Consider the following 15,587-nt stretch of genomic DNA (forward strand, 5'->3'; position numbering starts at 1 on the left):
GCGGAGAGTCTGATGCGAGCCTCGATCCCAGGACCCTGAGATCATGATCTGAGCGGAAGGCAGAGGCTTAACCCACTGAGCCACCCAGGCGCCCTAATGCCTTTTTTAGTAAGGAGGCATGACAGGCCTACCTCACAGCTCTGCCAGATTTTTCAAGTGTATCAATTAACGTTTGCAATGCAACAGGATGCTTCCTCCAGCACAAAGAGAAGATTTTCTCTGAGATAATGGTTTAGTAAATGAACACACATATAATACTCTGGTTTTCCCCAATTTTTAAAAACAAGCAATTTGAACATTAATGTTTTTCATTTTTGTAACTGAAGTTTAGTTCATAAGGGGTGTCTGGAATTTATATTCCTTTAAATCAATCGGTCCCTGATATGTCTCTGTAGACCAGGGCTGTCCCATGACAAAACTGTGATGGGGACCATGGAGTGAGTTCTTTATAAATCTCTGTGTATTCAGTGGAAAGGCTGTCTTTTAGTCTGAGATTTTGCCCCTTCTGCATTCTTTTTTTTAATTTTATTTTTTAAGTTTTAATTTTTTTTTAAAGATCTTATTTATTTATTTGAGAGAGAGCTTGAGAGGGGAGAAGGTCAGAGGGAGAAGCAGACTCCCCATGGAGCTGGGAGCTGAATGTGGGACGCGATCCTGGGACTCCAGGATCATGACCTGAGCCGAAGGCAGTCACTAAACCAACTGAGCCACCCAGGTGCCCTAAGTTTTAATTTATTCATTCATTTTAAGTAATCTCTCCCTCCAACATGGGGCTCGAACTCACAACCCTGAGATCGAGGGTCACATGCTCTTCCCACTCAGCCAGCCAGGCGCCCCTCCCCTTCTACATTCTTGGTGTTAACATGTACACTTATTTTTAGAAAAAGATCATTTTAAAAATTTTGGATTTTGTATATATATTTAATTTTTTCTGGTTTTATTGAGATATAATTGACATACATAACTGTGTGAGTTTCAGGTTTACAGCATAAAGGTTTGACTTATGAATATTGTGAAATAATTACCACAGTAAGTTTAGTTAACATCTAACATGCCATATAGGTAGACTAAAAAGAAATGAGGGGGGAAAAAAAAACCTTTTTCTCCTTGTGGGGGAAACTGTTAAGATTGACTTTCTCAGGAAATTTTATATATCCTACAGCAGTGGTAACAACAGTCTTCGTGTTGCAGATTATGTCCCTAGTACTTGCGAATCTTATAATGGGAAGTCTGTACTCTTTGCCCTCTTTCCTCAAATTCCCCCATCTGTTCCCCACCCGCCCCAATCAATCTCTGGTAACCACGAGTCTGATCTTTTTTTTCTGTGAGTTTGGGTTTGTTTTTTTTTTTTCTTTCTTGTCTTTTCTTTCTCTCTCTCTCTCTCTTTTTTAAGATTGTGCATATAAATTAGATCATACGGTATTTCTCTTTCCCTTTTTGACTTATTCCACTTCACTTCATAATGCCCTCAGGGCCCATCCGTATTGTCGTAAATGTTGGGATTTCCTTGATGTTGCTGTTGTTTTTAATGGCTGAATAATCTATTGTGTTTATGTAATACATACATCACAACTTCTTTGTCCACTTGCCTGTCAGTGGACACGTAGGTTGTTTCCGTGTTTTGGCTCTTGTAAATAATGGTGCTCTGGACACGGGAGTGCAGATATCTTTTCAAGTTAGTGTCTTTGTTTCCTTTGGATGTGTTCCCAGAAGTGGAATGGCTAGGTCATATGGTAGTTCTGTTTTTTCATTTTTTGAGGTTCCTCCATGTTGTTTTCCATAATGGCTGTACCAGCTTACAGTCCTGCCAGCTGTGCGTAAAGTCCCTTTTCTTCACATTCTAGTCAGCATTTGTTTTCTTTTCTTCTTGATGATGGCCATTCTAATCATGAGGTAGGAATGACTCTTTTAAAGATTTTATTTATTTATTTGAGAGAGAGCAAGAGCATGTGTAAGTGGTGAGGGGGGCAGGGGGGAGAGAGAATTTCAAGCAGACTCCATGATGAGCACCAAGCCCCACGCGGTGCTCATTCACACTATGCTCACATCATGACTGATCTGAAACCAAGAGTTGGCTCTAAACCAACTGATCCACCCAAGGTGCCCCTTGGGAAAGATTGTTTTTAACTTGGTAAAATTCGAGGGGAAGTTTGGTTAATAAGATCTAAATGTTTGCAAACCACTGTTTTAAAACTCTAACCATAGATGGAACCCATAAGTGCTCAGTATATCAGAGATTCACCTAAGCTAAAGTAGGCAGGAATCTGTAGGCCAGAGTCCTTTTCTAAATATATATACTATTAGGATGCTTTTGTTAGATCATGCTGTGGTAATAATTACAAATTCTTGGCAGCTTTCAACTATAAGCCTTTCTTTCTTTCTCACATTACATGTTGCCTGTGAGTTACCGTGGATTGGCTGCTGTAGCTGGGACTCTGCGTGTATCTTTGTCCCAGGATCCAGTCTGAAGAAGGAGCACTAACCTAGGATGTGCCAGTCTCATGATCGAGGGAAAAGGAGACAGAGCTGAACTGTTTCTGCTTGTAGGTGTTGCCTCTGTGCTCATTCCATTGGCCAATGCAAGTCACATGGCCATTAACGTGGCAGGTTTTGATTCATAGATTGGAGTAGGGATGGGAGCTGAGATCCTGCATTTCTAACAGGCTCCCAGGTGATGCCAGTGCTGCTGGACCACAGACTGTACTCTGAGTAACAAGGGTCCAAGGCACTAAAATAAAGTTGCCCCTGTGTTGGCTGTGCATAGCACCTAAAGAGTCTTTGGAACACAACTGCTAAGTAATAGTATTTGATACAGCCACTCAGTCGAGGGTTTTTGAATCATGTGTCATATTTGCAACTTCTGTTTTGTGCAAATATTGGCCATTAGAGAGTAGAGTAGCAGATTCTTTGTTTTTAGAGATTTGCTTCTTTGTAACTGACACGCAGAAGTTCTAAAGACGCTGCTTCTTTTCAACTCGGTTAGATTAATATAATCTACTAAGTAGCTGAGGAGTGACCCACAAGTATCTCCACTGACACTCTTTAAATACCTTAAAGCTAGGGAAGACTTTGCCAAATTCCATTTAGTTGTTTTTAAAATTATTGCCTGTTTTTACTCATACATGGGTAAATCATATAGAGAAACAGATTTTTATTTGGTGGTACATATGTACATTACTCATCTTACATCCATCACAAAGTATTTTGATTATAATCCATTATTCAGTGAGTTCCCAAGTGCTTTCTTTAAAACAAGAAAGTAAGGAGTCATTAAGGGAGGTAATGGAACTTGTCGGTAAGCAAGCATTAGGCTAATTGATGATCACTCAGTAACTGGATGAAGTGAAGGATAAAATAAAAATAAACACATTTCTCAGTGCAAAATAGTGATATGTAGTCTAGGGCATGCACCTGTAACAAGATAATCCCTACTAATTCCAAATTGCATTATTAAAGAAAAAAAAGCTGTTAGGATAGAAACACCACTCAGACTACCTTTCTCAATGTAGACTTATTGGTCCAAATAATTGGGAACAACAGGGCTGGAATGAGCTTTACAGAAATGAAATAGAGGTTCTGATTGTTACGAGACTCTCTCATCCCCTGGCTTTGATTCTCTCTCTCTGTGGATCCTCTTTTTTTTTTTTTTTTAATTTATTTTCAGCATAACAGTATTCATTGTTTTTGCACCACACCCAGTGCTCGATGCAATATGTGCCCTCCCTATTACCCACCACCTGGTTCCCCAACCTCCCACCCCCCGCCCCTTCAAAACTCTCAGGTTGTTTTTCAGAGTCCATAGTCCATGGTTCATCTCCCCTTCCAATTTCCCTCAACTCCCTTCTCCTCTCCTTCTCCCCATGTCCTCCATGTTCTTTGTTAGGCTCCACAAGTAAGTGAAACTATATGATACTTGACTCTCTCTGCTTCACTTATTTCACTCAGCATAATCTCTTCAGTCCCGTCCATGTTGCTACAAAAGTTGGGTATTCATCCTTTCTGATGGAGGCATAATACTCCATCGTGTATATGGACCACATCTTCCTTATCCATTCGTCCGTCGAAGGGCATCTTGGTTCTTTCCACAGTTTGGCGACCGTGGCCATTGCTGCAATAAACATTGGGGTACATATGGCCCTTCTTTTCACTACATCTGTATCTTTGGGGTAAATAGTGCAATTGCAGGGTCATAGGGAAGCCCTATTTTTAATTTCTTGAGGAATCTCTGTGGATCCTCTTAATGTGGTTGGGTTTCACTTCAGGTGGTAGTGATGGTGGTGGCGGTGGTGGTAGAGGGGACTTTTTGAGCTGGAAAATAAAATGGTGGCTTCAGGATGATGTCACTTCGAAGAGAAGTGAGAAAACTCTCCCAGAGGCCTTCCACTCTAAAGTAACCTTGTAACTTACTCGCTCTTCATTAAATCAGCTGTTTCCTTTATAGCCCTTATCACAGATTCCACAAATTATCTCATTTGTTTGCTCACCTGGTGGTTTATCCTCCCCACTACAAGTTAAAATCCATTAGAAGCAGGAATGGTGACTTTTGTTAATTTGGTGTAACTCCAGCATCTCGTAGGCACTCAGGAAATAGTATGAAAAGGGGGAGGACTTAGGTCCTGCTTGAGCCACTTGTCATCGTGTGGTCTGGTGGGTAGGATACTGCCTCCCAGAAAAAGGCAGCCCCATGAATGGAGCCTTGGGCTGGATTTCAGCCCTCATTCATGGTTTCATGGCACAGAGGCCCTGGTTGAGTATCCATCTTCCATTTCCGAATTGCTTATGCTGAAGTGAGGATACTAGGAGCGGAAGTATGAGCTGGACATATCTTTGTATCTGGATCCTGCTTGGCCAACTCTGTGTTGACTATGTGCCTAGCCATGCCCTGTAAATATTCTAACAGTAATGACGTGTCTTGGGAAATTCCTCTTTTTTATTCCCCTTTCCCTCCCCTTCATTTTTCTATCTAGTGTTAGTTGGTCACGTTTCCCCAGTTCTCTGCATTTGCATTTTGATCAACTGTATAATTCTACTTCAAAAGGAAGAAGAAACTGCCTGTTTCTTCACAGGTCCTTCAGTAGTACAGACTTGTCTTAAAGCTCAGTCCCTTTGAGGTTTGTTTTATATTTCATTTAATTGAAGAGCTCCTTCAGGCAGTGAAATGCTTGCTCTTTAAAAAGACACAAATGGGGAGGGGAGGCTGAGTGGCTCAGTCCACTAAGCATCTACCTTCAGCTCAGGTCATGGATCCCAGAGTCCTGGGATCAAGCCCCACAGCTGGCTCCCTGCTTGGCTTCTCCTCCCTGCTTGTGTTCTCTCCCACTACCTCTGTCTCTGTCTCTATCTCTCTAAAATAGATTAAAAAAAAAGAAAGAAAGAAAAACTTAAAAAAAAAGACACAGTGGGTTGAAGAACAGAACCTTCTCAGTCTAGTCATCTGAGGGTTCTGGGAATCTTATTAGTTCCAGAAGTACAGCTGAGCCTCTCCACCCATGTAAGGTTCTCAGGCAGCTGTTCTGGTCATCTCTCTCTGTCTGGGACTACTTGGTTTCTCCTCGGCTTTACTCCAGTCATCTGATTTTCTTTATAAACACCGCCATTTCCTGTATACCGATCAACCTGCAAGTGGCAGAAAATGGCAGCTCATACTTAATCTACGCATTGGATTCTCAGGGCAAGTTCACAAGAAGTCTGCACCACAATTCCTTGGGAAATTTAAAAAGAAAGATGTACAGGTCTCAAACATAGATATTCCAAGTCAGTAGGTCTGGGGTCCTTGAATCTATTTTAGGATATTTCCCAGCAGGAATTCCAAGACTTCTCCACAATCACAAGAGGGAAGGAAGGAAAGTGAGTGAATGATGAAGCGGATGAGACAGGCCTTAGCACCTGCTACATAGCTCTGTTTGCCCTTCCTTGCTATTTTTCGTTTGCCATTCCTTGCTGTTGATCTCCCTATCCAAGGAGTGGGGATGGACAGTCTAAGGAATTGGCAATAAACATTGAAGGATATAATTTTCGTTAAAAGCAGCAGTACTGACAGCAATTAATTCTTAGTCTCGCTGCGTGGGTGGGCAGTGCATTTGGGCGGTGGGATCATCTACTCATCAAGTAAGTGCCAATTTTGTGATCTTGGATGCTCTTGGACGTACAACGCAGGTCTGGGTGTTCCTGACCTGAGGCCTTTAGACCCACTGCAGTAGATCTCTTTGAAAGCCTCTGTGTCTGTGGCCTCAGCTGTCCAAATATTCGGGTTCTCTACCTGGGTGGGTAGTGTATGACCTCCAGCCTCGGTGTCCATCACTGTCGAACTAGCTACAGTGTGTGTCTGTGTCTCTTAGTTTCAAGTCTTTAGAGAGAATGTGATCACTGGCCAGCCGCTCAGGGGCATACTCTGGGATTGAAGGTCAGAGCAGACTTGGAGAAGAGTGTTAAGTAGTAAGTGCATTATAAGCTTTCTTTTGGTTGGCTTGCAAAGTAGAGCATTTAGTGAGTATCTGTCATCTCTTTTCATTTTGGTTATTTGGTGAATAACAGAGACTGTATTCCTAAATCAATTACAATGAATTGTGCAAATATGACTCCAACCTACTTTTATATGTGAAATAAATGCCCCGACGAGTATTCAGAATGTTTACCAAGTATTTTTATGGCAAATACTATCATTGTCTCATATTTTAATAAAAATAACATTTTGATAAAATACGTATTACATTAGGCTGTAAATAAGGTAACCGTTTAATATTTAAAATATAATGCCATATACTTTACCTCTTATTATGTACTGACGTATGTGAAGAGTTGTAACAATTTGATTCTGAGACTTCTCTCCAATAATAGAAGCCATCATTGAAAATATTTGAGCGCGAGAGAGAATGTGCGCATGCGTGTGCATGCTCCTGACTGGGGGGAGGGGCAGAGGGCAAGAAGCTTCAAGCCAGCTCCCTGCTGAGCGTGGAGTAGGTACCAGGGCTTGATCTCTCCACCCATGAAATCATGACCCAATCCTAAACCACAAAGTCACTAATTTGACCACTGAGCCACCCAGGTGCCCCAGAAGCCATCACCTTATTTAATAAATTTGTCCACTGTAAAACTTTAGCGACTTGATGGTTTTACATAGGTATCAATTAGGTAAAGTGTGCAACAATGAAAGACACTTTAAATAAAGATTGAGCACAATTTCTCTGTATTATATTTCTGTTTACAGAATAGCTGTGTGGCTCAAAGCAGTTCTGTGTTTAAGCCCACAAAGTATAATGTCATCACCTTAGAGTTGGTTTAAGAACATGTGTGTTTTATATGAGAATCTTAAGTATCAAGATCGTTTAATTTGATTTTTAAAAGTTTTTTCTTCTTTTCAGATCCAGTCCCTCTGTGGAACTTCTAAACACCTTTTATTAGTAGGAACATTATTTCCTACAAAATGAAGTCAACATCTTAATTTAAACCAGCATTTGTGTGGTTCTGATTTACCTACGATGGTTCATAAAGCTTGAGATCTAAGGAGTACAGGGTCTTTTGCGATGACAATATGACTAATAGCAAAGGAAGATCTATTACTAATAACACAAGTAGTGGTCCAAGTAGTGGAGGAGGTTTAGTAGACTGGACTTTACGCTTACATACAATTCAATCTGATAAGTTTCTAAACTTGTTGTTGAGTATGGTTCCAGTAATTTATCAGAAAAACCAGGAAGATAGGCACAAGAAAGCAAATGGCGTTTGGCAAGATGGATTATCAGCAGCAGCACAGACTTTTAGCAATCGATCTGAGCAGCACATGGAGTTTCACAGTTTCTCAGAGCAGCCTTTTCATGGCAATAGTGGGCACACACCAGCAAGCTGTAGCCCCAAGTATGATGACTATGCCAACTACAATTACTGTGATGGGAGGGGCCCTGCAGAAGCTGCCGCCATGTTGCAGAATGAAGATGCTTCGAGTGATGGGGATGAAGATGCCATTGTGGAGCCAAACCAGAAGTCCCCCAAGGAGTCCAGTGGCGTCATGGCGCTGCAAATACTGGTACCATTTTTGCTAGCTGGTTTTGGAACAGTGTCAGCCGGCATGGTTTTGGATATAGTCCAGGTGGGTTTCTCTCTTTGTTTATCTTCACTGCTTTTGTTGTGGGCAGTGCTTTGCGTAGGTTACTAATCTCAGATATTTTCCTTAGATGTAATTTATCCCTTAGTGAAATGAAGGGATGCTGACTGGAGCAGAGAATCTGCTGTTTCTAGGTGGTTTTTTTTTGTTTGTTTTCCTTTAGAGGTTCTAAGAGAATAGTCCCATTCTGACTGTCAGATGACTCTACATAAAGTATTACAATGATAAAGTAATCCCAAAATGGGGACAGTGCAAAACCCCATAAATGTTACATTTAAATACTTCTTTATTTTTAAAGTAAAAACACGTTAAAATGAATTCAAACAGTGCAGAGTATTAAATAAAAGATAAAAAAATCTTCCCTCGTTCTCCTCTTCACACCAAACGCTCTCCCCCTCCAGAGGTTATCATCATTAAAGAGTTTGTTGTGTTTACTTGCAGACATTTTTCTCTGCCTACATATATACCTATGTGCAGGGTTCTTTTTCAGAAAAAAATGAAATGCTGTATATATTTTTCTGTACCGTATTTTCATTGCTTAATAATATACCTAGACATCTTTCCAGACTCATAGCAAGGATGTTCTGTGTTACAAAATGAGAGCTTCATATTCCATTGTGTGGACATATTAAAATTTACTTATTCACTCTCCCATGCTAAGGCTATAATGAATACCCTTATAAATGTATCATTATGTACTTACACTAATATTTTCATAGGATAGATTTTAAAAATGGGATTATTGGGGGTTAGGGTAGGTGTAGGTGTTTAAAATTTTATGGGGCTATGGGGAGAGGGTTGCGGAGTCACTAGATAAAAGAAGCTTTTGGGGAGACCTGGGTGGCTCAGTCATTAAGCGTCTACCTTCAGCTCAGGTCATGATCCCAGGGTCTTGGGATGGAGCCCCACATCAGGCTTCCCGCTCAGCAGTAAGCCTGCTTCTCCCTCTCCCGCTCCCCCTGCTTGTGTTCCCTCTCTCACTGTGTCTATGTCAAATAAATAAACAAAATCTTAAAAAAATAAAAATAAATAATAAAATTTTGTAGATAGCATCAGATTGACTTTCAAAAAGATTGCAAAAGCATTTATACTCCTACCATCAGTGTAGAAGTACTTTTATTTTTCCATGTCCTTATGAGTGTTGAATATTCTTGATCATGTTCATCATTGGTAATTGATAGGGAAATGTTTTCATATTTTAATTAACATTTAGTTATTATTAATAGTTTAGCATGTTTTCCTATGTCTGGTGGCCATTCTTAGTTCTTTTGTGACTATTTCTAATATGAAATGCTTTCCTGTATCTACTGTACATTTTAACAATGTATATGCTACTTACTGATTTGTAGGAATTCTTACTGTGGTATGCTTACAGAATTACCCATTATATAATTACCTTTCTAAAGTAGTAAGTTGTTAAAGTGTGGCATTCTGTTAGTACAAGTTTTCATTCATCAATAAGAGAAAGATTAGCTTTGGGAAAGTGTTAGATAACATTTATGTGCCCTTGTCTTTCATTGCTTGCTCACTAAAAGAAATCTCGTCATTTGTGACACCAAAAAACTTTTTAATATAACTTCTTTATCTAAATGGAAAACATACATAAATAGAAACAGTTTTTCTACCATTAGTTGGAGAAAGGATATAAAAAAATTGTCTTAAGATGTATATTGAATTTTTGCAGCAATCAGACAAGAAAAAAGAAAGCATCTAAATTGGTAAGGAAGAAGTAAGACATTCACTACTTGCAGGTGACATGATACTATATATAAAAAACCCTTAAGACTCCACCAAAACTACTACTATTGATAAATGAAATCAGTAAAGTCACAGGATACAGAATTAATAACAGAATTAATCTGTTGTGTTTCTATATGCTAATAATAGCAGGAAGAGGAATTAAGAAAACAATCCCATTTACAATTGTACCAAAAATAATAAAGTACCTATTATTAAACAGCCAAGGAAGTGAAAGACCTGTACTCTGAAAACTGTAAAACGCTGGTGAAAGAAATAGAAGATGACACAAACAAATGGAAAGATACCTCGTGCCTAGGGATTAGAAAAACCAGTATTTTCAAAGCGTTGGTAATACCCAAAAGCAATCTACAGATAGAATGCAGTCCTTATCAAAATTCCAACAGCATTTTTCAGAGAACTAGAACAAATAGTACTAAAGTTTATATGGAAACACGACGCTGAATAGTCAAAGCAACCTTGAAAAAGAAGAACAAAGCCGGTAGGTGTCACAATCGCAGATTTTAAGATACACTACAGAGCTGTAGTCATCAAAACAGGGGACACCTGGCAGGCTCAGTCAGTAGAGCATGTGACTCTTGATCTCGGGGTCATGAGTTCAAGGCCCCCGTTGGGAGTAGGGTTTACTTAAGAAAAAAAAAAAGAAGAAGAATGGTAGTGGCATAAAAATAGACATACAAATCAATGGAACAGAATAGAGAGCCCAGAAACAAATCCATGCTTACACGGTCAGTTAATCTGTGACAAAGGAGGGAAGAATATACAGTGGGGAAAGATGGACTCTTTAGTGGAAGGTGGTGTGAAAACTGGACAGCTACATGCAGAAGAGTGAAACTGGGCTACTTTTTCACGCCATACAGAAAAATAAACTCAAAATGGATTAAAAACCTAAAGGTGAGACCTGAAATCATAAAACTCCTAGAAGAGAGCACAAGCAGTAATTTCTCTGACATTGGCCAGAGAAGCGTTTTTCTAGATGTGTCTCCTCAGGCAAGGGAAACAAAAGCAAAATTAAACTATTGGGACTACGCCAAATAAAGAGCTTTCGCACGGTGAGGGAAACCATCAACAAAACAAAAAGGCAACTGAATGGGAGACGATATTTGCAAATGATGTCCAGTATGAGGTTAATACCAAACTATATGAATAACTTACACAACTCAACACCAAAAGCATCTCGGCCTTTTGGCTAAGATCAAGTGTAAATTAAATTACAAATGGGCGCTGAACCTGAATATTTTTCTGAAGAAGACATACAGATGGCCAACAGACCCATGAAAAAACATGTTCAACATCAGTAATCATCAAGGAAATGCAAATCAAAAACCATAGTGAGATACCACCTTAGACCTGGCAGAATGGCTAGAATCAAATACACAAGAAATAAGTACTGGTGAGGATGTTGGGAAAAAGGAACTCTCGTGCACTACCGGTGGAAATGCAAATTGGTGCAGCCATTTTGGAAAACAGTAATGGTGAGTCCTTAAAAAATTAAAAAATAGAAATACCCTAAGATCCAGTAATTCCATTATGATATTTACCTAAAGAAAATAAAAACACTACGGGCGCCTGGGTGGCTCAGTGGGTTAAGCCGCTGCCTTCGGCTCGGGTCATGATCTCAGGGTCCTGGGATCGAGTCCCATATCGGGCTCTCTGCTCAGCGGAGAGCCTGCTTCCCTTCCTCTCTCTCTGCCTGCCTCTCTTGTGATTTCTCTCTGTCAAATAAATAAATAAAATCTTTAAAAAAAAAAAACACTAATTTGAAAAGCTATATGCACCCCTATGTTTATTGTACTACTATTTACCATAGCCGAGATGTGGAAACAATGCAATTGTCCATTGAAGGGTGAATGGTTAAAGAAAAAACGATATATATGTATATATAGTGCAATCTTATTCAACCATGAAAAAGAATGAGATTTTGCCATTTGCAACAACACTGATGAACCTAGAAGGTATAATGCTAAGTGAAGTAAGTCAGAGCAAGACAAATACTATATGATTTCACTCGTATATTGAATTTAAGAAACAAAATGTACAAAAAAAAGGAAACAACAGACTCTTAAATATAGAGAACAAACTGATGGTTCCCAGACAGAAGGTGGGTGGGGAGATTGGGTTAAATAGGTACAGGGGGTTAAGAGGGGCGCCTGGGTGGCTCAGTGGGTTAAAGCCTCTGCCTTCGGCTCGGGTCATGATCCTAGGGTCCTGGGATCGAGCCCCACATCGGGCTCTCTGCTCCGCGCAGAGCCTGCTTCCTCCTCTCTCTCTGCCTGCCTCTCTGCCTAGTTGTGATTTCTCTCTGTCAAATAAATAAAATATTTTTTAAAAAAAGGGGGGGGACAGTTATCTTGATGAACACTGAGTAATGTATAGAATTGTGGAATCATATCGTACCCCTATAACTAATATAATTGTATGTTAATTATCCATCAGTAAAAAAAATGTTGGGGAAAATAGAAACTTTGCAGATGTAATTAATTTAAGGATATTGAGATGGGGAGATTTTGTCTATTTTCCAGGTGGGTGTTAATAAGAGGGAGACAGGAGGTTAGAATAAGGGAGATGGATAGTATATTGAATTTTTGAATGGACTATAAACCAACAGAGGACCAGATCTACCTGTTCACTTGAAATATAATTGTTTGAAGTTACTACAATAGTATCACAACTGTTAAAATGAATGAACTATTTCTGGTTGACATTTTTTTCTTGATATACCAATTATTCTGAAGAAACACTCAGCATTTAATCTAGAACGATAATAACACCTTTAAGATGTTACACCTTCCTCTGGTGTAATAGTTACTTATTTCTTGATACTACTTGAGAGAACAACACATGTACAATTGATTTATAATATTAAACCCTGGTGTTAAAAATGACAAAAACATGTTTTGAAAAATTTCATTTAAATATGCTTTAAAAACTTCTAATTATGAAAATTAGCACATAGTATAAAAACCAAAAATGTACAGCTCAGTGAATTTTCATGATGCAAACAACCAAATAACTATCAAGTCAAGCAACAAAATCTTAGCAGTATTCATTAGTCATCTCTATGCTCCCTTGTGATTGCTACCTTTTATTCCCCATCACCAACGGTAATCAATAATCTGATTTTATGGTCTGTACTTCTTTGTCTTTATAAATGTGCATCATTAAACACCATTGTTTGGTTTTACTTAGTTTTTCTAAAACTTTATATAATGAAGTGTAGAATATATATTCTTCTGTGTCTTTTTTTTTTTAAAGATTATTTATTTATTTGACAGCGATCACAAGTAGGCAGAGAGGCAGGCAGAGAGAGAGGAAGGGGAAGCAGACTCCCTGCTGAGCAGAGAGTCTGATGTGGGGCTCGATCCCAGAACTCTGGGATCATGACCTGAGTCGAATGAAGGCAAGAGGCTTTAACCCACTGAACCACCCAGGCGCCCCGTGTCTGTTTTTTTTTTTTTGTTCAGCATTATGTAAGTTTTATGAAACTGTAGTCCATTTATTTTTATTGCTATATATTAATCCAATTATGAAAAGATCACAGTATATTAATTCTGGACATTGAACTCATTGGTGTTTCCAGATTCTGGGTGCACATGTACATGCATCTTTGTTGTATATACATGGAGAAATGGAATTTCTGGGTCTTAGGATATACAGGTATTTAAAGTTAGTATATGTCAGGTAGTTGTACCAATTTACAGGTTAACCAGCTGTGTTTGAGAGGTCTCACTGCTCTGTATTCTTATTTGTACAAGGTATCAGCAGTCTTTGTAAGTTGAGAAATTCTGGCATATGTGTGGTGGTTTTAATGGGGATTTCCCTCATGACTAATGATGTTTATTGACCATTTATTTGGACGTTACTGGTGAAGGTTTATTTGCTCATTTTCTTATTTGTTAGATTTTTTCTTACTGATTTGTAGGAGTTATTTGTATATTCTGGATACAAAACCTTTAGCTATATGTATTAAAAATATCTTTCCTCTGTGGCTTACCTTTTCCCTCTCTCAATGAGTTCTTAGTTTTTTTTTTTTTTGTTTTGTTTTTTTAAAGATTTTATTTATTTATTTGACAGATAGAGATCACAAGTAGGCAGAGAGGCAGGCAGAGAGAGAGAGAGAGAGGAGGAAGCAGGCTCCCTGCCAAGCAGAGAGCCCGATGCGGGGCTCGATCCCAGGACCCTGGGATCATGACCTGAGCGAAAGGCAGAGGCTTTAACCCACTGAGCCACCCAGGCGCCCCGAGTTCTTAGTTTTGATATAGTGCCTTTTTTCCCTACTTTTCCATTGTTTGTATTTTTTGCTTCCCGCTTAAAAAACCTTTCCATACTTTCTGGTAATTAAGGTGTTCTCTTAAATTATCTTCTTAAAGTTTTGTTGTTTTGCCTTTTACATTTAGATAATCCTCTCCCTGGAATACTTTTTTATTAGAGGGTTTGATGTAGGATTGTGTATTGTTTTGTTTCTTTCCACATGGATTTCCAGGTGTGCCTGCGCTATTGTCTAACCAAACTCTTTGTTATAAATCAAGTACCCGTTTATTGGCAGACGTGTTTCTGGGCTCTCTATTCTCCTCCTTTGGTGTATTTATGTTGCTTGGCATGAATACCACACTATCTGAATATAGAGTAGAGAATGTTCTCTCCATGTTCTTCCTCAAAGTGCTTTGGCTATTCCTTTCCCTTTGCACTTTCATGTACATTTCAGTATAAAAGCTTGTCAGTTTCCACAAAAGAAAGTTGTTGTAATTGTGATTCAGATTGCATTGAATCTAGAGATAATTCTGAGGAGAATTTACTCCTTACAATGCTGACTCTTCAGACACAGGTACATGCAATAGCCCTCTCCTTTTATTAGGTCATCTTCGATTTCCTTCTCTGATGTTTTCTAGTTTCTGAGCACAGGTCTTTTACATTTTTTGTTAGACTTATTCTTAGTTATTTGATGCATTTTATGCTATTGTAAATGGTACAGTTCTTTTAAAATTTCACTTTGTGTGTATGTGTGTGTGTGTGTGTGTGTGTGTTGACCCTGTATCTAGCAAGTTTGCTAAAATCACTAACTAATAATAATTTGTATGTAAATTCTTTTGGAATTACTTCATCATAACCTAACCGTATGATCTGTGAATATGACAGTATTTACTTCTTTCTAAAACTCATATAATTTATTTATTTACTTTTGTGGCATTCTGTACTGGCTAGGACCTCCAAAGCACTATAAAATAGGAGTAATGAGGGTGCCTCGGTGGCTCAGTTGGGTTAAGCCTCTGCCTTCGGCTTGGGTCACAATCTCAGGGTCCTGGGATGGAGCCCTGCATCTGGCTCTCTGCTCAGCGGGGAGCCTGCTTCTCCTCTCTCTGCCTGCCTCTCTGGCTACTTGTGATCTCTCTTTCTGTCAAACAAATAAAATCTTAAAAAAAAAAAGATTTAAAAAATAAAATAGGACTGATGAAAGCAGACTTATCTTGTCCTAGATCTCCAAGAGAAAGCTTTCAACAGTTCCTCATGAAGTCTGGGGTTTGCTATTGACATTTGTAATACTCTTTATGATATTAAGGACATTTCTTTTTTTAATTTACTAAGCTTTGTGTTAAAAATCATGAATGGAATTTTATCAAATACTTTCTATTTATTGTTAACATCTATGATTTTTTCCCCTTTGTTGCTATGTTGAATTATATTAATTAAATCAATCTTACATTTCTGGGATAAGTATAACCTGTTCGTG

At 38.8% G+C, this 15,587-nt stretch overlaps 1 protein-coding gene across 8 annotated transcripts in view; it reads left to right on the plus strand.

Moving 5' to 3' along the window:
- SLC41A2 (solute carrier family 41 member 2) overlaps nucleotides 1-15,587 on the plus strand; it is a 117,922-nt gene that overhangs the window by 16,863 nt on the left and 85,472 nt on the right. For 7 of the 8 annotated variants that reach the window (XM_046011984.1, XM_046011983.1, XM_046011991.1 and 4 more), the window contains exon 2: nucleotides 7,362-8,086. In XM_046011984.1, coding sequence (XP_045867940.1) covers nucleotides 7,532-8,086 — 555 coding nt within the window. In that variant the 5' untranslated portion in view covers nucleotides 7,362-7,531. Of the gene's footprint in view, nucleotides 1-2,003; nucleotides 2,544-7,361; nucleotides 8,087-15,587 lie in introns of those variants that run through there. The other variant, XM_046011988.1, reaches the window with a different exon arrangement.

The sequence above is a fragment of the Meles meles genome, chromosome 7, assembly GCF_922984935.1.
Source record: "Meles meles chromosome 7, mMelMel3.1 paternal haplotype, whole genome shotgun sequence".
Lineage (NCBI taxonomy): Eukaryota > Metazoa > Chordata > Mammalia > Carnivora > Mustelidae > Meles > Meles meles.